At 49.4% G+C, this 22,822-nt stretch overlaps 1 protein-coding gene across 1 annotated transcript in view; it reads left to right on the top strand.

Moving 5' to 3' along the window:
• LOC310773217 (cilia and flagella-associated protein 47-like) overlaps positions 1 to 22,288 on the top strand; it is a gene marked incomplete at both ends in the record, with an annotated part of 113,912 nt that extends 91,624 nt beyond the window's left edge. Inside the window, 2 exons of the mRNA XM_083633109.1 lie at positions 19,829 to 19,920; positions 22,177 to 22,288. Of these exons, the coding sequence (XP_083489235.1) occupies positions 19,829 to 19,920; positions 22,177 to 22,288 (204 nt within the window). The remainder of the gene's footprint in view (positions 1 to 19,828; positions 19,921 to 22,176) is intronic.
• Between the last annotated feature and the right edge of the window lie 534 nt (positions 22,289 to 22,822).

The raw sequence follows: 22,822 nt of genomic DNA, 5'->3' as shown, positions 1-22,822 counted from the left end.
TGAAAAAGTTGAACATTGAGGAAAAGCGCCCTGATCGTCTTTTTCACTCTTCCTATTGTACCTTTTCTCCTCCTGAGGGATTTTCAACCTCTGTTGCTGCCAGAATTAGCAATAATCTGGCTTTCATCTGGACAGTGAACAACATCAAACAGACAAAACTAGCTGGTGACCGTCCGTGTGGTCGTTGTGTTCTGATCTGTACTGCACGCGACTACAGGGGAAAACAAGCGGAGCACAAAAAAACACTCCGTGTGCTGTGTTTTGTGCACAATGGAAGCGCTCTCAACATGATTTTCATAGCGTTCTGACTGAAAAAAGCGCTTTGGGTGTGAACGCTTGGTGGTGGACAGTGGAGAGACAGACGATGATGAAGATGATGCAGCTGAAACAATGACGTTAATAACAGCGGGGGGACACAGCCAAAAACACACTGGTGGTTTGTGCAGCAGCAGTCAGAGGACACTGAAGGGCTCATTATGCTTTCCGCATCAGCGAGGAACGCGAGTGTCCGGTTTTCGCCTGGCCGTGCGCACCCCGAATTTTGTAACTACGCGGACGCGGCTGGGCGGACAAAGTGGAGTTTTCAAGACTCGCGCTCAATTCCGCGAGCAGAAACCCGCACAGAGTATAAAAGCTCCACACGTTTCCTCGTCAGGATTCCGTGTCTCTCATTTCCGTGCGGCCGGCCAAAGCATCAAAGAATAATCCAGGCTTTAAAACGCTACAGATCTCTCTGCAGTAGACGAACCTGCATGCCAACCAAACTTGCATTCTTTCCCGACTAGAACACTCATTGGAAAAAGTAGGTGAGACTTTTTTGAGATACCAAAGTGGTTTTACTTCGTTTCGAACTCAAGCTCTCACTAGTGCCTTAAACGCTGCAACGCAGCCCTATGGAAGACTGTTATTTTGCTCCAAAATTACTTTTCATTAAAACCTGACCACCCACCCGTAGGTGGCGTGGTACCCCCTGGGACTGACACGGATCCACGTGACTACGTCACGTCCTGCCAGCCCAGGGAATAATCACTTCCGCTTTCTTCCAGCCGCTGTGAAGACGTGTTTTTGAAAGCTCCGCGGTTAACGAGGAGTTATATTATATAGCTTTAGATACTAGGCTCGTTCCGGCTGACTTGCCCACCTCAAGAGGGTCGCGTGGACGGGATAAAGCAGGCTTCGGAGACCCGACCCTGTACCCTTCACCCTGCAGCGTCGGAACAAGTCATCTAAAAAGCTAAGAGTATCTTCCTTAGTTAACTGTTGTTAGACTGCCGCCGTGCAGTTGATGTGAAACGTTTCCCCGGAAACGGGGTAACGTTGTTAGGCTTGAGCGCATGACTCAGGTCTGCACTCATAACTCTAGCTAGGTTTGCATACATGCAGAATAGCTTGTACCGTTAGCACTAGAACAACAGGCTAAATAGCACAGTTGTCACAGATAGCTAGCTGCATCCGTGCGGTTGTTTCTGTTGCTAGGTACTTTAGGAACGCCGGCTGTAGAGCGCGCGCGTTAGATAGTTAGCTAGTTTGCTCAGTGCAGCTAGCTTGGACTACCTTGTAGCACTCCATATCTGGCTGCGTCCCCAGACAGGGTAACGCACCCGGTTATTGTGGCAGATAGCTAACGTGCACACGTGCAGTTAGTGTCTGTGTGCTAAGTACTTCGCGCCAGCTACCTCTGTGTAGTGCGCGCCTTAAGCGGTAGTAGCTAGTAGCCATGCTCTTCAGTGAAATAGCTAGTTAGCTAGCTTGCTCCCGTGCAGGCAGTATCTAGCGATGTGTAACCCCGTTTTCCTGTTAGCAGAGAGAGGGGGGAACAGCTAGGTGCTGTATTAGCTGTGAGGCTACCGGTTAATTTGATGTGTGCATGCGGGCAGGAGCACGCCGCACAGGCGTTGCTGGGACCTACATAAATGTAGTGTAGCTTTACTGGCGTCTGAGATTTTAGCTGGGCGATTCGCTAGCTAGGTGAGCTCGCCCCGCACCTTGTGTGGGCCGCTTCTCTCAGTACTTACGCCATCTTAGCCAGCTTGCTTGTCTGCTAAGTGTTGCTTGCCGCACTGTCGGACAAGTCCACGTGCGTCTCGAGAGAGAACGTTACCTCTGCAGTCCCCCCAGCCTGCGAAAGGCGCACGGCGGGGGGGGGGGGGGGGGGGGGGGGGTTACTTCGATACAACAGCGCGTCAGTAGGCGGAGCTTGCGTAAGAAGTTCTCCCCCAGCATGCACAGCTTCTACGGAACTGTCCATGCGGCGGGGGGGCGTAGCCTCTCACGTCCCGCCCCCCCATCAGGGCACCGGATCGAAAGGTCCCGGTGCCCAGCAATATGCTCATGACTATATTTCAGGGATAATTTCTATAGTTCTAACTTGAGAAATGTGTTCTAAAAATGTTCAGTCTCGCTATCCACGATGATGAGACGGTGATACTCTTTTCTGAGCGCGAAGCGGGCAGAGAGACTTGATTCAGTTCATATGCTCTCTGCTTTTGATGACCGTTCACTGTCTCCTATGGGGACATTGAGGGAGAGAGTATGATCCGAGTGGTGGAACGGGTTCCGCTCCGTTGGCCACAAGAGACCATCTTGTCCAACAGGCTCGATGCCTGGGAGCATCTATGTTCCCCCGTCCCCATTACGGCGCACCCTCCAGAGGGGATACGCGCTACAGTTTGCCCACCCACGTTCGACGGGACCCCCGATCTGGCCGTGGAGGAGGAGGCCATGGACGGCTCCATGCGTCCAAAATTGGACCTTCGGCGTCTCAACAAGACGCTGAGGAAGTCCCATCCCGAATGCTCTCTTCCCCGCCTGTTCAAGTTGAGACAGGGGGATTTCTTACTTCCAGGGATCTGGAAGGTGCGGTCTTCCATGTCCACATGGTCAGGAGACACAGGAAATACCTGAGGTTCTCCTTCCTGGGGAAGGCTTACGAGTTCTGTGGCTTGCCATTCGGCATGTCTTTGAGCCCGCGAACCCTCACGGTGTGCGTGGAGGCAGCCGTGGCTCCCCTCCGCACGAGGGGGATCCGCGTCTTCCTATATCTCAACGACGTTCTCTTAGCGGCCGACTCGAGGGTCTGTGCCGCGGAACATACCAAGGTGGTGACCGATCACCGGTAAACCTTAGGGTTTTTGGTGAACTGGCAGAAGAGTTGCCTCGTCCCAGCGCAGGCGGCGACCTTCCTGGGGCTCGAGCTATACTTCCTGCGAGCCTTTCGCCAGAGCGACAGGCTAGCACGGTTCGGACAGCAAGCCAAGGAAGTTAGGTCTGTGCCCTCGGTGTCAGTGCATCAGTGCACAGTGATGTTGGGCCTGATGGCCTCAGCACTGCATGTGCTCCCGCTAGGGAGGCTACACATGCTCTCGTGGTCCAAATATGGTTCTCAGGCTTCGCCTGGACTCGGCCGGGGACCGTCATCGCAGGGTTCCTCTGACGGGTCAGGCCTGGCAGGCGCTGGCTATATGGGCGGACCCCCGTTACCTCTCGAGAGGTACTCGGTGGGGCCCTGTCCCGCTCAGGATGGTGATTCGCACAGACGCCTCCCTCTGGGGAGGGGGTGCGATTTGCGGGCATTTTTCGGCGAACGGCCGGTGGGAGGCTCAGGAGCTTCGCCACATAAACGTGCTAGAGCTGAAGGCGATTCGCCGGGCTCTGCCTCAGGACAAGCCCACCATCAATGGCGCCGTGGGCCCATTGTTGGTTGGGAGCTCTCTTGGGGACCGCACTGCCGGACAAGTCCGCGTGCGGCCAGACTCGAAAGAGAACGTTGCCTCCGCAGTCCCCCCGGCCTGCGGAGGTAACACTTCCAGCGGCTCACACATGGGCACCATGTGCTGATTCGCTCGGACAATAGGGCAGCGATCGCCCACCTGAACAAACAGGGCGGTGTGCGGTCGGGGGCGCTGAACCATAGCGGGGATTCACCTGTGGGTGTATCCTCGTCTCCTTTCAGTGTCAGCAGCCTGCTGTCTCGAGGCAATCCCCGTTATACGGAGTGGTGCCTCCACCCTCGGGTGATGGAACAGGTTTGGGCCAGGGTTGGTCGCGCCTGCGTCGATCTCTCGCATCGCGGCGCGCGACACACTGCCCACTGTGGTTCTCGATCCAGGAGGACAGCCCCCGTTAGGTCATGACGCGCTAAAAGCGCACGCGTGGTCGAGGAAGGGGCTCTATGCGTTTCCCCCGACCCCCCCCCTGATCCGTCAGGTGTTGGACAGGGTGAGGGAACAGCGCCTCCGGCTCGTTTTAGTCTGTTTGGCACAGGCAGACATGGTTTGCGGACCTGGTCTCCCTGGCACAAGATCCGCCCTGGGCATTGCCGGTACGGGCCGATCTCCTATCCCAGGCGGAGGGGGAGGTGTTCCACCCCTCCCCAGGCAGGTGGAAGCTAGCGGTCTGGCTCCTGAACCGGACCAGTTGCTAGCCCAGGGCTTGCCTGATAATGTGGGATGCACTATGCAGCAAGTAAGGGCGTGGATCCAGTGAACTGCAGTGTGCGACCAGTTCTCTGTTTCCTTCAGAGCCTGCTTGACGCGGGTCAGTCCCCGCAGTCGTTTAAGGTGTACGTAGCCGCGATTCTGCTTGCCATAGGGGAATTGAAGGGAGCCCCGTGGGGGCGTACCCTTTGGTCTTGCGCCTCATGAAGGGGGCGCGTAAACTGCGCCCGCCGTCGCGGTGCGTTTTTCCCCCAAATCGGACCTGGTTACGGTGCTGGACGGGCTAACGGGTCATCCGTTTGAGCCCTTGGACTCCGCCGATTTAAGGGTTCTGTCTTTAAAGACCGCGCTGCTGCTGGCCTTGTCGTCAGGAGAGAGAGTTGGTGACCTGATTGCCCTCTCGGTGCAGCAGGCCTGTGTGGTAATGATGGGCGCAGGGTTACGTTGCGACCTAACCCGGCTTACCAACCTAAGATTATTAATGTCAGCTTTAGGTCTATGGTCATAGACTTATCAGCATTCTGTCCCCCGCCGTTCAGTTAGAGACGGGCGAGGGGAGACGTTTGCTCATGCTGTGCCCCGTAAGGGCGCTCTCGGCCTATGTGGCCAGGACGCGTTCTTTACGCATTACAGATCAGCTGTTGGTTTGCTTTGGGCAAAGGGCCCAGGGCGGACCCCTTTCCAAGGATCGCTTATCACACTGGTTAGTGGAGGTGATCGCGTTGGCATACTCTGCCGTGGGCAAGGTTCCCTCAGAGGGTATCAAAGCGCTTTCTACGCGAGGTGTTGCGACATCCTCTGCGTTGTTGCGCGGTGTGTCGGTGGAGGACATGTGTGCCGCGGCCTCATGGTCCTCTCATCACACTTTTGTCAGGTACTACAGTCTCGACGTGTCCGGTGCGCAGTTCGCGCACGCGGTGCTGTCGGTGGCAAGAAAGGAGTATCGTTGCCACTCTAATATGTCAGACGGTTAGGCATAAACGTTGCCATATGGCCGTGGTTCACCGGTGCCTTTCGGGTCGCCCTGTGGGGTGCTCCCGGCAGCAAGGTCAGTTGAATGGAGGCACTAGTGAGAGCTTGAGTTCGAAACGAAGTAAAACATTAGGGTTGTCCTACAACCCAGGTTTTACGAGTGAGAACGAGAGCTCTCACTACCCAGCCTTGCTGTGTCGATGCGTCACGGGGTGCGTCGGATCTCAGCGGGCTGGAAGAAATTAGAGTGATTATTCCCTGGGCTGGCAGGACGTGACGTAGTCACGTGGATCCGTGTCAGTCCCAGGGGGTACCACGCCACCTACGGGTGGGTGGTCAGGTTTTAATGAAAAGTAATTTTGGAGCAAAATAACAGTCTTCCATAGGGCTGCGTTGCAGCGTTTAAGGCACTAGTGAGAGCTCTCGTTCTCACTCGTAAAACCTGGGTTGTAGGACAACCCTAATGTTTTACATGTTGCCAAAAAATACAATTTAATTGACTGCTTCTACCTGCTAATAATGAGTGTGAAAAGGAGCAAACATTGATGGTTATGATCATATGGTCCTATCTTAATATTCCTCTAAATCTGGTTTGAAAAGGCCCAACATTTTTTTGGGCCCAAATGCTCCGCCCCCTGGCATACCCTGGCTTTCTGTGGCACACCCAATGAGCCAAGTCTGGCTACGCCAGTGATTTGGGTTGCAAAAAGCGTAATACGAGTACATACATAATAACAGATAAGACAAATAAAAACATTATAAAAACAGTCTAGAGCAGCAGTTTAAAGTGCAGCACAACAGTTAAAGTGCAAATATGACAACCGTAGCAGGGATATAAAGTGCACAGTAGAGATTTAAGGTGCACAGTACCAAAGTGCAGTGTGGCCGAGTGACTGCCTTGATTCTCGGCACATTTATATTATATTTATATAAGAAGAAGAGCTACAATGTATCATTGTATCAAAAGCACAAAGGGAAACCACGGTCCAGATCAAAGGGCAGAGAAAAGTATATAAATATACAGATGTACTGTACCGTACCACTATAGGATAAAATAATGATAAAAGGATCAAATAAATGAAATAACATAAAAGGCAGATAGGGAGCAGAACAGCAACGGCAGATAGGGAGGCATTACATTTGTAGCCCGGCAGCGTTCATCGCTCTGATAGAGACAGGCACAAAGGAGTTTTTGTATCTGTTCTTTTTAACTATGCGGGCACGAAGGCGGAGCCCGGAAGGAAGTAGCTCATATTCAAACCTCAGAGGATGAGCATCATCTCATCGGATGGACACAGTTTTTTTCAGCACCTGTTTGTTACAGATCTGGTCCAGGCTTCTGAACTGGGTTCCGGCTATTTTTGAAGGGGGACCGCCTTCCATTCCGAAACACCACCGTTCCGACACCCCCCCACTCCGAAATTGAAATTGATTTAACCCCCCACTCCGAAACCCCCCCACTCCGAAATTGATTTTCAAGTCCATATTTCTCAGAGTTTCCTGCATTCCTGCAGCTTGAAATAAACGTTTCAACTCATTGTTTTTTTTATTAGGCTATATGTCACTGTCTTCATATAATTTCGCTATAGCAGTAAATACGAGCCTGCTGCATTCAGATAGATACAGGAATGTGAACGTTGGATACATCCTAAAATCAGCTGTGGATCACAGACATGTTTGCACTCTGTGTTGTGCAGAATCGCGCGAGCCGCTGCTCAGGGACTGGGCACAGCTGTCCCGCTTGCTTTCTCCCCCACTCCGCAAAGAAATAGGCTACACCTTGACAACGCACACTCTAGTTAAGCGCGTATCGGGCCCGGAGCAGTGTTTTTATTTTTATTTTTTGGCACACAGACTTTCCACTCTGCTGGTCTAAATACCAGGTGTGGTCTTGCGCATTCCTGGCTCGCAGTTTTCTCCAGGTGCACAGAGATATCTCTCTACAATCACTGAACATTGTTCATTTATGTTGTCTTGCCATACAGTTTGTTAAATTTGTCAAATGCGTAATCCGAGAGCGCAAGGATCTGTTCCACAGCAGCATATTCAACTGATTATTTATAGCCTATCTCCTGACACGCCGACAGGATCTAATCATAAATGATGTTTTCTACACATCTAAAGGTGAGCTGTTACACACGCCCACATTCATACCGTGAAAAGTGTTTGAAAAAAATTTATTGTAACTTTGAGTCAAATGTTCACAGTTGAATAAGGTTCATTGAGTCATATTAGCAAGATGAGGACGTTCTTATTTGTGAATGCCAGTCGGGTTGAACTGATTTTGTTTTATGAAAATCGGAGGAAATTTAGCTTCCCCATTCCCGATGGTCTAGCGCCGCCTATGCATATTTTCAATCAAAAACAATGAGTTGCAGTGTTTGATGCAGGAAACTCGGAGAAATATGGACTTGAAAATCAATTTCGGAGTGGGGGGTTTCGAAATGGAGGGGATGTCCCCATTCGGAATAGCGGTGCCTTTAAAAAAATGGCAAAACCCCTCCATTACGAAGAATGGAGGTCGATCTTCAGAGTGGGGGGGTTTCGAAAAGGCAGGGTGTAACCTTTTGAAGCCACCTTCTCTATTCTCCCCAGGGAGTTCTTGTCTTTGGTACAAAGATTACCATACCAGCAGATGATGGAGAAAGAAATGACAGACTCCACGAAGGCGCTATAAAACATCTTCATCAGGGTTTTGTCGACCTGGAATTTGGCAGGCTTCCTAAGGCAGAAAAGGCACTGCTGACCTTTTTTACGCAGCATGCCTGTGTCAGCAGGGGGGGGAGGAGCTCTGTTGTCAGGCCCAGTTGTTTCAAAGTGAGCATAGAAATGGTTGAGCTCCTCAGCCGAGGAGGCATCTGTGCTCGTGGGTGCCTTACTGTTGCCTCTGTAGTTTGTGATCTGTTGGATGCCCTGCCACACACGTGTCGGGTCTCTGTTGGTGAAATGTTCATCCTTGCCTTGTATGCTGCTTTTGCCTGCTTGATGCCTTTTTTCAAGTTGTGTCTGGCTGTGCTGTCCAGTACTTTGTCACCTGATTTGAAGGCTGTATTGCGCTCCTTCTGTAGGCAGAATTAACAATTCATCAATTTGCTGGGGACTCCCTGGATCCCCCTCAAGGACCCCTGGTGGTCCCCGGACCTATGTTGAGAAACACTGGGTTACAGTATACACACATTAAGCACTCTGACTCACACACACACACACACACACACACACACACACACACACACACACACACACACACACACACACACACACACACAAACACATTTGAATGAGTTCCAGAAGTGTCTTTTCATTGAATAGCTTACAGTGTGAATGAGTTTGTTTGCTGTTGTTGACGCCCGGACATACAGTAAACAACACCACTGCTACAGTTACCGGCTAAAGCCAACAAACACCTTACACACACACTCAATGAGAGGACCCACGGTTACACACACACACACACACACACACACACACACACACACACACACACACACAGAGTAGCGTGCACTCATTCTGAGAGAGAAACAAAAACCCACACAGACACACACATTCTGAGAGACAGAAACCACTGATACTCACTCATAAACACACACACACACACACATTCTGAGAGAAACACAGAGTGTATGCACACACACACGCACACACACACACACACACACACACACACACACACACACACACACACACACACACACATGTTGAGTGACACAACCACAAATAAACACAAAACACACCACATACACATTCTCAGACATGCACACGCACACACAAGACTACACAGAGACACACATGATAGAAAGAAGGCACACAGACACTTTCTCCATTTGCTCACCACCCCTCTCTCTCTCTCTCTGCTGTGTACAGTACTGTAATACATCCTTCCTGGGTAAATACTGCATTAATGTATCTCTCCCTCTCTATTTCACTCGTCCCCTACTTCTATCTCTCTTTTCTCTCCATCTCATTCTCTCTCTCCCACCCTCACTCTGTTGCTCATTCTCTGTCTCTCTCCCTGCATTTTACTTACTCAGGGCTGTAAGCAGAGGGTAAATGCACTAAAATGCCGTTTACACACCTATTTAAATACAGCATAGCGCTTACTCACCTTTTTATGATGGTTTATGCATTTGTTATTAATCGCCGCCGTCCTCGGCCGACATGACCGCTGTAGAGGCTTAAAGCCAGAGTGAAGCTACAGTACTGCTCTCATATGAAACGAGAAGGTCTAATAAGGCATCTATTGAGGGAAGGGGGCTAAATTATGCTCCAAAGTCAGGCACAATTTTGGCAAGGGAAAAAAGGGCTTTGCCATTTTCAAAGGACTCCCTTGACCTCTCACCTCAACATATCTGAATTAGTTCTATGGGTACCCAACTTGGAGAACGTGGTTCCTCTCTGTTAGAGGCGATGATGATGATGATGATGATAATAAAATGATATATGTATAGGGATATGATTCGGTTTTAATTGTTCTAGTCTCATATCTAGTCTGAAGTTGATAGTTTATCCGCCTTTTTTATAACGCTTATAGTTTACTTTTTCTTTTTTTTTACCAGTAGGCTACAGCCCTGCTCTCACTCTCTCTCACTCCCATCTCACTCCCTCTCTCAATTGCTATCTCTGGTAAATGGTAAATGGACTGTATCTATAGAGCGCATTTTATATAGTCTATCAAGTACCCAAAGCGCTTTTACATGAATACCTCACATTCACCCGTTCACACACCGACGGCGTCTACAGCCATGGAAGGCGCTAACTGCTCGTCGGGAGCATTGAGCTATATTAAATATGGAGAGATGGTGGCTATCTCCGCCCAGTAGGGTCGAGTGAAGCCGAAATCCTGCCAGATCAGTGAACCATATTCTGCGCAGTAGCTCCGTTGATTTAGTTTGTGGGCTCCCCGCCCCTCTGAACTTTCTTATGTAGAGCTGCTGTTTCTAGATTTGCGCACAGTGCATTGTGTATTTATATACAGTCTAGCTCTCTAAATATGGCACTTTAAGTTGTAATATTTTTTGTCTCAGGAAAAGTAACCAGGAAGATTCCCACTATGAGATCAGTTTATCAAAATGACGCCTGTACGAAAATCGTTGTCGGAGATTGAGCTCATATCAGCCAGACAAGTCAGACCTCCGGGCTGCTCTCAGCCTCTCACTGAGCTATAAGGGGGGAATTATCCGATGAACTGATCTTTGCAGCTCTGTGTTGATTAGCCTAATGTTTCCGTGGCATTTTGATTAACTTTATGATTTAATTCCTTTTGGAGCAAATGTTGGTTTAACAAATCTGACCGTGACACTTTAGGTTACATTGTTTACTGGTATAGTGTGGGGTAGGCCAGCCAAACCTAATGTTAGCCGAGTGTGTTAGGCAGGCTGCCTGGTCTCTTCTCTGACTCTGTATATCCCACTGAGCTATATCTTATTTATGTCAATGGTATATCATTACAACAGCTAAGAGAGGAGCTTGTGAAGAACGAACATCCCCACAGTCAAAGCATTTCCCTGAGATATCCATATAAAAACGTTTATTGCTTTAATACCAATTAGCGATTAGCTAATGGCTGGTGGTTGTGTAGGCCCCATCTTATACCCGGGACGGGAGTTAACGTTATAAAACACATTTCTTGGCAGTTGGACAACCTGGTAAGTTCTGAAAATATGTGTCTCTTATTGTGTTATTCCAGCTATCGTTATCGGTTGTTAAGTTCTAGTAATATTAAGTCGACAAATAATGAAAAAGAGCCGGCTAGCCAAAGCGGCTAATGCTAGCCTGCATCTGTTAAAAACCATTGTGTATTAAAATAACCGATAACGTAGCTGGAGTAACTAATAAAACACATATTTTCTTAACTTACTTCAGTCCCCAACCAACGTTACTTCCTCGCGCACCTTTCTCAAAACAATTTCCTTTTTATTGTGGTCCATCGATATGGCTGGGAGATAACAGATCAAGCCATTTTAAGCAGTAGCTGTGTCTTGTCTATGTAAAACTAACGCTAGATCTATAATATTGTAACGTATCCGTTATCTCATGAGGCAGAGGCTTCTTGATGGTACAAGGGTCTTTATTCACAGTTAGTTATATTACAACTCTCAGCGGTTGTCACGCTCAAAGCTAGCAGCTTTCCCTCCAAGTAGTGTGTGTGAACTGACGCGCATGCTCAGTTCACTCCAGAAGTATCCCCCCAGCATAGTGTTCCCCCAATACAACACTCCCACACATCAGTTCCTATCTGCAGTCGAGACACTACCAATGCTCACCCCTGTATGTGTACTGCTGATTCGCTACATACTCCCCGCCCAACAATAAGGTCAACGCCCACGTTGAGAACACATCACACACCCCCTTGTACCAAACATCTTTTTTTTCTTTTAACAGCTTCTTTTTTTTTTCAATCACAGCATGTTGCCCTCTCCGACTTCCCCACATCATCTCCCCCACAATATCTCATGTCATGCACCTTTTTTTTTACTTTCTGTTACAACAATACAACATCTCCAACCACCATCTCCTCCTTTTTTTTTTTTTTTTTTTTTTTTTTTTAGTACAACTCAAAGTTGTGGAATCGTCCTGGAGCCCTTGGCTCTCTCCGTGGCCGTGTTAGTCTCTGTGAATCTGTCTGCGGGGCTGATCCCACCTGCAGTGTCTCTGGGCTTTCCCGCCCCTGGGTGGGGCCCGCCCGGTCATAGCCGGACGCCCCTCTCTGTGGGACCAGAGTCCTTCTTTCAGCCGGTCTAGGTGAAACCGCCGGGCGGCCGAGATCTGGGGGAAAGGTGCACCCCCCCCGGTATGGGGCCAACCTGTCTCTGTGGAGTACCTTCCTGCCACCAAGTGGCATCTGCACTCGGTACACCACTTCCCCCATTCTCTCCATGACCCTGCATGGGCCTGTCCAGTGACAGTCCAGTTTAGGGCTACGCCCTTTTTTTCTCTGGGGTGTGTACACCCAGACCAACTCCCCCCCCTGGAAATGATTTCCTTTTGCCCTCACATCATAGTTCCTTTTTTGTTTCATGCCTGCTTTCTCTAGCTGGTCTCGAGCGAAGTGGTGAGCGGACTCTAAGCGATCTTGTAGCCTCCTGGCGTACTCTCGCCCTGGGGGAGCGTCCAGTGCATCTGGTGGCTTGCCGAACGCTATTTCTGCTGGTGTCCGCAGTTCTCGACCTAACATGAGCAGCGCTGGGGTGCAGGAGGTGGACTCGTGTGTGGCGGATCTGTAGGCCATGAGGATGAGCGGCAGGTGCGTGTCCCAGTCCCTCTGGTGTTCCTCCGTGAGGATGGCCAACTGCTTTTTCAGCGTTCTATTGAATCTTTCTACAAGGCCATCGCTCTGGGGGTGCAATGCTGTGGTCCGTGTCTTTTTAATGTTCAGTTTCTCGCACATGGTGGCGAACACTCGTGACTCAAAGTTTCTCCCTTGGTCACTGTGTAGGGTCTCTGGTGCTCCGAACCTACTGAACATGCCGGTTACTAGTGCGTCGACCACCGTCCCCGCCTCCTGGTCGGGTAGTGCGTACGCCTCTGGCCATTTTGTGAAATAGTCCATGGCGACCAGGACGTACTTGTTCCCACTGTCTGAGCAGGGAAAAGGTCCCATCACGTCTACCCCTACCCTCTCCATGGGGGCTCCTGCTGCTAGCTGTTGAAGCGGGGCGCGAGACTGATCTAACGGGCCTTTGTACGCTGCGCAGAGGTCGCAGCGTCGACAGAAGTCCTGTACGTCTCTCCCCATCCTCCCCCAATAAAACCCTTGTCTGATACGGCGGAGCGTTTTGTTTACCCCGAAGTGCCCAGCCCCTACAGTTCCATGGCAGCTCCTGCACACCTCCTCCCTCAACGTTGTCGGCACTACTTTCCGCCACTTATGCTCTCCTGTCGCTGGCTCCTTCCAGGACTTCATCAGCACTCCATTACTCAAACTCAGGGTGTCGAACCCCGCCCACAGCCCTTTGGTTGTGTCGGTGGCCCCTGCCACCTCTTCCCAGGGCGGCTTCTGGCCCTCTTCTACCCATTGCAGTACTGGTGACAGCTCTCTGTCGTTTTCTTGGTGGCCCCTCCAATCCGCTGCCTCTGCTACCCGCAGCGTCCTGCACACTGGCCCATCCCCTGTGTGGTTAGGGCAGATCCTAGCTTCCTCTTGGAGCTCTCTCTCTCTTCCTTCTCTCTTTTCGCAGTATGTACACCCTCTCTCTGCACAGGGTCGTCTTGACAGGGCGTCTGCGTTGACGTGGCGCGCCCCTGCCCTGTGTTCTATCGTGAAGTTGTAGTCTGCCATTTTCTCTAACCAGCGGCACACTTGTCCCTCCGGCTCTCTGAAGGACCATAGCCACTGCAGCGCCGAGTGGTCGGTCCGTATGGTGAACCGTGGCTGTCCCAGGAGGTAATATCTAAAGTGTCTTAGTGCTTCTACTACGGCGAGGAGCTCCCGGCGGGTGACGCAGTAGTTACGTTCTGCTTTATCGAAAGTCTTGCTATAGTACGCCACCACCCGCTCCCCGTCCGGCCCCGCCTGGGACAGCACGGCTCCCATACCCCCATTGCTGGCATCAGTGTCTAGTAGGAACGGCAGGGCGGGGTCTGGTGCTCTAAGCACTGGAGACTCGGTCAGTGCTTTCTTGAGGGCTTTGAATGCTAGGTGGCATTCTGTCGTCCAGTGGAAGTCTGCGTTCTTCTCTTTTAACCTGAACAGCGGTTCCGCTATTTTAGAAAACCCGTTCACGAATTTCCTGTAGTATGCGGCTAGCCCTACGAAGCTCTCGAGTTCGCCTTTGTTTCTGGGGGTGGGCCACTCCATGACCGCCTGAGTCTTCTCTTCTAAGGTGCGAATGCCCCCCGCGCCGATGCCATGCCCTAAGAACTCCACCCTCCTCTTCAGGAAGTGGCACTTGTCTGGGTGTAACTTTAGACCCGCCTCTGCTATCTTCTGCAGGACTTTTCGTAACGCCCCCACTGCGGCCTGGAATGTGCCCCCGTGTGTCAAGATGTCATCTAAATACACGACGCATTCGGCTCGGGGAATGTCTCCCAGCAACTTCTCCATTAACCTCTCGAACGTTGCTGGTGCGTTGCACAGCCCGAAGCTGAGTACTCGAAACTGCCACAGCCCCTTCTCTGTGCGGAAGGCGGTCTTTTGCTTGGCATCGTCGCGGAGGGGCACCTGCCAGTACCCGCTACGGAGGTCTAGGGATGAGAACCAGGATGACTCTCCCGCGGCGTCTAACAGTTCCTCTATGATGGGCATCGGGTATGCGTCTTTTTTTGTTACTTTGTTCAGCCCCCTATAGTCTACACAAAATCGCATTTTGGTGCTATTTTTCTTTTTTACCAGCACTACCCCCGACGCCCACGGGCTGTCTGATGGCTCAATGATCCCCGCCCGCAGCATGTTCTCTACAGCTTCGTTCGCTATCTCTCTCCTCGCCGCTGGGATCCGACGGGGATATGACCTGACGGGTCGTGCCCCCTCCGTGTCTATTTCGTGTTCCACCAGGTGGGTACATCCTAGCTCATCATCTGACATGGCGAAAATGTCTTTATATTCCTCTAGTACCCTCCACAGTTCATCGCTCTGCTGGGTCTCTAACCCTTCGCTTTGGCGTTTGTGCAATCTCCTGAGCATCTCTAACCTCTCTCTCTCCCCCTCTGCCTGTTGCGCTGGCTGAGGGCAAGTGTTTGGAGGTGGGCTAGGGGTGGGGCTTTGTGGAGGGGCTTGGTCTGCTGGGTGGGGCTCATGCACTACGGTGACGCGATATACAGTGATATTATTTACATTAGCTCTCTCCTCTGGAACGGTGGGAGGGTGGCCCATCTGGACTACTGGCCCCCCTGCAAATGTCAATGTGCTTTTTCCTAGGTCTACTGTGCATTTGTTTAGCGTCAAGTAGTCTTCCCCTAGGATGCAGGGTCCCGTCATTTCTACCACCCACACCGGAAAGTCTACTGTCTGTTCTCCCACTGTTATCATTACGTGCCCCCTCCCCCTCATTGGCATCAACTCACCGGATACTGTTCTTAGTAGTTGTGCTGCTGGCTGCTCCAGGCGCGTCCCCTCGGGCATCATGTTGACGTTCACCAGCGTTGCCGTACACCCCGTGTCCACCAGGGCGGCGCAGTATCTCCCCTGTATGTAGACTGGAACATGGCAGCCGTTCATCGCGCGCGGCCCGCTCTGCATGCTGACAGCTCCGGCGATGTCGTCTACTTCGGGGCCCGGCGGAGCCCCACCTCTCCGTTGCTGTCGGTGGGCCCCCTCCTGCGATGATGTGGCTACGGGGACTGTGGCATCGTAGACCCGTCTCGCCCCATCTGGACGGGCCCTGTGCCGTTTCCCTGGTTCCACGCTCTCCGGCGGCAGTCTGCTTCCCGATGTCCGGGGCGTCCGCATCCCCAGCAGATCATGTTCCCTCTGGCCCAGCTGTTGTTCCGCTGAGTGGGCTGTCGAGCGGGGTTGGGCTGCAGGGTCGCTCTGCGGAGCAGTTGTTCTGTCAGCTGTTGTACTGACTCGGACAGTTCTTTCACCCTGTCGCCCTGCTCTCTCACCGTGTTGCTTTGCTCTGCCCAGGCCGTCTTCCACGCTGGTTCTTCTTGTAACTGGCTCTCCGCGGCCATTCTGACCACTGGGGCGGCCTCCATTATGCTGCTGCTCTTGTCCCAGCCTTCTACTGTTTCTATCTCCAGTGCCAGCCCCAGCGCTGCTCCCAATGTTTTCGGGTGTCCCAGCGTTACTTTCTGGCTTAGGCTCCGTGGCTCGATGGCCTGGACAAAGTAGCTTAGGGCTAGTCCATCCAGCGTCTCCGTCGGTAGCTGGCTGTATGCGCGCCGGCTGAGAGTCTCAATGTCCGTTGCCAGTGCACGTAGTGACTCACCCTGTCGTCTGCGTCTGTTACACAGTTCTGCGGCTACGATGGCCTGCTCCTCGCATCGGCCGAAACGTCTCTGCAGGACCCCCATCACCACATCCCAGTCCTTTGTATCAGCTATTGCCGACACGCACGCTGTAGCTTCGCCCTCGAGGGCCATGACGAGGTAGCTGGCTTTCTCCTTTCTCGTCCAGCCATTCCAATCTGCAGCCTCTGTAAACTGCTTGCAGTACGCCTCCCATTCGACTTTACCGTTGAATTTTGGCGGGGTGATTTCCTTTCTTCCCCGCCGCTCGCCGTCTTTTGCCGCCTCGACCCGTGTCCCGTCTTTGTCCTCGGCCCGTAGGCTGGCTCCGCTGGTCTGTGGCACAGCCTCCATGGCTACAGCGGCAGTGTCAACCCGCTCGATCTTCACTCTCACCGGTCCCGGTTCTTCTGCTCCTTCTCCCGCCTCGCTAGCTTGCCTGCTAGCTCCCTTGGGCTGCGGGTTAGCTTCCGTGGCTACGGTGCTAGCTCTGTCTGGCTCGGATTTTATTTTCACCAACCCCAGGCTTTCTGTTGTTGTTTTTTCTTGGATCCTTGTGGTAGCAGCTGCGTCTACCCAGACATCCTCCTCCTCGGCCGGCTGGTAGTCTGCCCCGGCTCTCGCCTCTCCCGCCTCTCGGTTGAGCCGCTTGCGCTCTTTCTTCAGGATCTTGTTAACCATTTCGCTAATCTGGAGGCAATATTCACCGTTTAAACTTCTGACGCCAGTGTAACGTATCCGTTATCTCATGAGGCAGAGGCTTCTTGATGGTACAAGGGTCTTTATTCACAGTTAGTTATATTACAACTCTCAGCGGTTGTCACGCTCAAAGCTAGCAGCTTTCCCTCCAAGTAGTGTGTGTGAACTGACGCGCATGCTCAGTTCACTCCAGAAGTATCCCCCCAGCATAGTGTTCCCCCAATACAACACTCCCACACATCAGTTCCTATCTGCAGTCGAGACACTACCAATGCTCACCCCTGTATGTGTACTGCTGATTCGCTACAATATGAAGAGCCTGTCCAGCCAATGACGGCTTGAGACTGGCTGCCTCAGCTGTCAATCATCCCTTTTTATATGTCAAATAACTACTTAAAAATAAACGGATCAGAAAAATGACCACTTGCACAGGCATTAGCATGATAATAACTATCTAAAATGATACAACCCACCTTTGGAAACCGGGAACCTTCCGATTCCCAGGCGACAGCTCTACCTCCTGAGCTAATGCCGCCCCCCCTGTCTCCCTCCCCCTCTCTCTGCTGTCTGTCTGTCTGTCTGTCTGTCTGTCTGTCTGTCTGTCTGTCTGTCTGTCTGTCTGTCTGTCTGTCTGTCTCTATGTGCCTGTGCCCCTCCAGCTTGAATAGTGCTGTGTCTTCTTGAGTGGGTGTGGCCTCTGCATTCATTTATTACTGTCTCCATGTGCTGAGTCTTATGTTTGGAGCTAAAGGTTGCTGTGCTCATTTAAAGGTAAAGGAAGGTCAGCTCATTAGCCACCTCTGGTCAAATAACACGAGCTATGTTAGTGCAGATCCCTATAGACATTACGTCATGTTTGGTGTGAGCAGAAACCAAGCTGGAAAAAGAACTGCTGCTTTTACAATCGAACCGCACGCACACACATACACACACACACACACACACACACACACACACACACACACACACACACACACACACACACACACACACACACACACACACACACACACACACACACACACACTGTAGTAGACACAAACACTCTTTTAATGTGTACAGTACTAGTTACTTTCAAAACATAATCCATTCCAGATAACTGTTTAAAATTGCTTCAAATTTTAATCAGGAACTTAATTGTCCGGAATACTTAAAAGTCAAAAGTGTAATCTGATTACACTTTTTTATCCAATTCTACAACCATTACCACCTATTAATGCTAGAGGTTTAAAACTATCTTGCCTGAAAGCCTTTCTCGCTTGAAACAAATGTTTTTAGTTATCTCGTGGTCATCGTTTATTTTCAGAAGTATCTTAATCTGATTTGTATGTAATCTGAAGTATACAATCTCTCCTATTTGGGCAGTAGCACTGTAAACCATTACCTGTTCTATACTGTAATCCCTACATTACATTACATTACATGTGATCCCGCTGAGTAAACAGTGCATTAATTTATCAGCTGCTGTCTTCATTTGCAGAGTCCATTAATGAGGCGTGCCCCGGTAGAATCAATACCTCAGAGAGCTAATGACTTCTCCATGAGGAAATGAGGGGGGGCGCCAATGCTAATAGGGTCATCCATTATCTGCATGCTACTGTATTTCTCTGGCATGGGCAGGCAGATGAGGAGGGCAAGTATCAGCAGATGGAAGAGGGAATATAAAGACCGGTTTAGAGAGTCATGTTTTCAAGATAAATAAGGATTATGCTTTCAAGATAAAGAGTAAGTGAAATTTGTAAAAACAAAAACAAAACAAAAACCCACTGACTCCGAAACTTTCATCCGTCATTGAAGTTTAGGTTTGATTTTCTGTGTTTTTCGCATCAGTCAATAGCCTTCTGCGAGATGTTTGACCGGTCTATGCCTTCGGATGCCATAAGGCTGAATGGCCACACCACTTCATGGTATTATTTGCGCTTGTTGACAAAGACATGAGAGTGATGTTTTTAAGATAAGGTAGAATGTGGTTTTTGGTCGAATGAATGATGGTTTAATCTTGTTCCATGCCATATGCCTGTTATTTCCATAGCTGCTTCAATACACACTATTTGAGTGTATTTATTACTGTGTGTGTATGTGTGTGTGTGTGTGTGTGTGTGTGTGTGTGTGTGTGTGTGTGTGTGTGTGTGTGTGTGTGTGTGTGTCTCTCTAGATGCACAGCAGTCCTAGTGTTGCAGTGTGTGTCCGGCGGACTCTGGACATTTCCCATCACTCTTGTTGCCACGGCGCCTCGGGTCGATGATGCCATCCATATTGCAGCTGTGTGTGTGTGCATGCGTGCCCATGTGTGTGTGTGTGTGTGTGTGTGCATACGCATGTGCGTGTGTATGTCCATATTCGTCCTTGTTTCATTCACTCTCATTCCCTCCAAGTTTCAATAAGGGGCACCTTGATGTTCCTATGTATGTACATCAGTTTAAATCTCTGGTTAACAAAAACAGTAACATAAATCTCGCTATAGTTTTATTTGAAGCTATCGCATGAAAGTTTAATTAAGAAATGTCTTGGAGGGGTAAATGGATTTAGGTTTTCTAATTAGGTTTGCTAATTTTATGTCGGAATTACCAAAGTCACTTTTAGAAAATAAAATACTGATTGAAGCTGCCAAGGGGGCTCCCTGAACAGTCCTCTGCCATAAATGCTGACACTGTATGCTTATAAAGAGATTTGCAGCAAGAGTGATTCTGTATTAAACCACAGCAAAGCACTTTAACACTACACTCTTGAAAACATCCATTGAAACACCATGGGACACGTTGGTAAAGAAACACCTAACATTCCTAACACATCTAAAACGCATGCTGTGCCCACTCATATGTGTTAGTGTTTAACAGAATAATGGCGGTCTCTTGGCCTTGAGTAATTTGAAGTCTTGGTTCCAGGAGGCCAGAGCGGTTCACAGCCGTGTTGCTCCTGGACAGAAGCAGTGAGTTCATGGTGACTCCATCCTCTGGGGTGTTGCCTTCTATCGGCTCCACCGGAGCCCTCATCACCGTGTCCTTTTTTTGTCTTTTTTCCCAGGGACAGTGCAACATTAATGAACATTTGCATGGAAATGTGCCGGATTATAGCTTTAGCTAATTTCCATCCGTAGTCCCTCGACAGGTAGAGGTAAGATACAAAAAGTTTAAAAGAAGAAGAAATAGAAAAATTAGTGCAGAATTGTAGAATTATTCACACCGTGCTCATTGGATAAGTGCAGTAAATGAATCACAATGTCCCTTTCATGTTCCATTCCACGGAGCGATCCAATCCGGTCAGAAAAGCCGACCAAAGCGCTCTGAGCTCCCCCCCCCCCCTCTTTCATCCCCGTCTGTCTCCATATATATTATTCCACATTATTATGCTTCTCAAACCAATCTCACTGCAGTTTAAATACAGCAAGCATGTAAATACGCTACACTATAGCAAGATCAAAGTGAAAAGAATGTTCTAAACGCATCGGCTAGAAAAAATATAGCCTATCCCTGGCTGGATGTCATGATGAGATTAGATTGTTGAAAGTTTGGGCAGAATGATATCGTTTTCTCTCGCTACCTTTTCTTATCCCCCACTGCACAGGTAGGATGATGCAACAGCCTCTGAATGACAGGGGCTCAAAACTACGGTATAACAACTTTTTTTTTTCATCGGTCATTGTGCCTGTTTGACGCGCGAGAGAGAGGGAGATGGCAGAGGAGAGCTGTGCGCAATTCCGCACAGTCATATCCGGCGCACTGAATAAGGCCTGGTTTTGAAAAGCGCTAAACGCTAAATGAACGCCAGGGGGGAAAGATAGCCTTAGGCCGGTATTTAAAGCCCCAATCAGTAAGATTCTTGACATTTTTGACTGTAATATAAGAGCTTTTTAGTCTTAGGACATGGTAGATTGACTTGTAATAGGGAGACTCTCGCCTTTATTTATCCCACACCGCCCTCCATTGGCCAGCCCTGGGACTAAGCAGTTTGTCTGCCACGTCCCGTGGCAAGAAAAAGAAGAATAGGCGCAGCGCCTATTCTGGCGCTGCGCCACGCCTCTTCGGCGTAAAGTGCATTTCGGGGCCTAAAACCATGATGCTATCATCCCGAGGCAGGCGCAAGGCGCGTTTTTTTGCATTTAATGCCAGTTTTAGCGCCTAAGGCCAGTGGCAAGATAGGGGCCTGTGAGTCTGTGTGTGTCATCATGGCAAAATGTATTCTTGGAGACACCTAGCGAGAACTACCACTGAAGCTGTTTTGATAATTTGCGAGGTGTTTATTCTGTCTGTCTGTCTGTCTGTCCGTCCGTCCGTCTGTCTGTCTGTGGACAGATTTTGTTGACAGATTTACGCCCCTGGCTCACACATATATATATATAATATATATACTGTATATAATATATATATATACCGTAAATCCTCTAATAGTGGCCTCTATTCCATTAAAGGCCTCTACTCTAATAATGGCCGGGGCCACGGTCTGCACGGACAAATAAAGGCCTGCCTCCAATACAGGCCTCTCTGATTTGTTTTGTTGCCACAGGGCGTATTTTCACTGTGAGGTCACTGTGAAGCTGAATCTGATTCTTATTGACTGTGCTGAAAACTGGCCAGTCTGGCATTTGTTTTGTTTGTATGTGACATTGGGCACATTTACAGGGTATGTTATATTTTGCTAATACCTGTGGTATTAGATCAGTTTACTGATCTGATCGTTATTAAGACAACTTATCGTAACTGTGAAGTTAATTTATTTGCTTTGTGTACACATATAAAAACAATTACAAAATAATACAATATATAATCAGCATTGAATGTGCAGGAGAATTGCCTACATGTATGCATGTATGTATGTACGTATGTGTGTGTGTATATTTATATATATAAAAATTAGACATGTTATTTTACTAAAAATAATACATTTTACCATCATTTCAAGTAGAATGATACGACCCAAGCAAGAATGTTTCAAGTGCTTTACTGAAATATTTGGACCATATAATGATAATACAATTATCTCAACCTTAAAAGGTTACATATAGGTGCCAAAAAGCCATAAATTCACATCAAAGAACAAAGAAAAACAACAATTATAATTCAAGTTTAAACAGTAAGTGCAGCTGCAGCATTTATTTTAAAAAAAACAGACGAGGTAGGAACAACCCCTTGCTTCCCGCCCCACTGCGCCACATCCTCCAATGGGAGCTCTTCTGTGCTCTGTCCAGCCAATGGGAGCTCTTCTGTGCTCTAGCCAATGAAGGCCAGCGGAACTTTGTGGCCCAGAACCTTCGGCTCCCTGCTCTGGCTAGCTTGTCGCCTCTCAAAGCCTGCAGATAAAAACAACAACCCATCTCACTCACTCATACAGCTCAGGAGCTTCCCCCGTTTTTACATTCGAATGACAGCCACATTAGCTTTTTTTCTTCTTTTTTTTCCAATATTTTATTTTCAATATTTTTAAAGAAACACAAACAAAACAAAAAGGCTCAGACACAAGAAAAGAAATGAAAAAAAAAACATTCGTACATAATGAACATTCAATCTTAGAGTGGTGCTACCAGCCACGTAAGGTGCTTATGTGCTTGTAAGCGATGTACTTGAGATCTCACGCAAGGGGTCTATAGGAAACCAGCCGGACAACTCACCCGTCGCCCCTAACCTCATCGAGGTAGGCTAAAAATGGTGTGTTGGTTCTCAGGAACCGGAGTCTCTCCATCCGTATAACAGAGATCATGTCCGCCAACCACAATTGGAAAGAGGGTGAAGGAGGGTGACTTCCATTCCTTAAGAATTTGTTTTTTGGCAACAGTTGTGCCCAGTGTCAGAGATTGTTGCACAGCTGTGGTGAAGTTCAGAAAGGACTCTGAGCAG

Source organism: Poromitra crassiceps, assembly GCF_964638095.1.
Source record: "Poromitra crassiceps genome assembly, chromosome: 3".
Taxonomy (NCBI): Eukaryota; Metazoa; Chordata; class Actinopteri; order Beryciformes; family Melamphaidae; genus Poromitra; species Poromitra crassiceps.
Note: the sequence above shows the minus strand (reverse complement) of the source record. Positions and strands in the feature narration are given on the sequence as shown.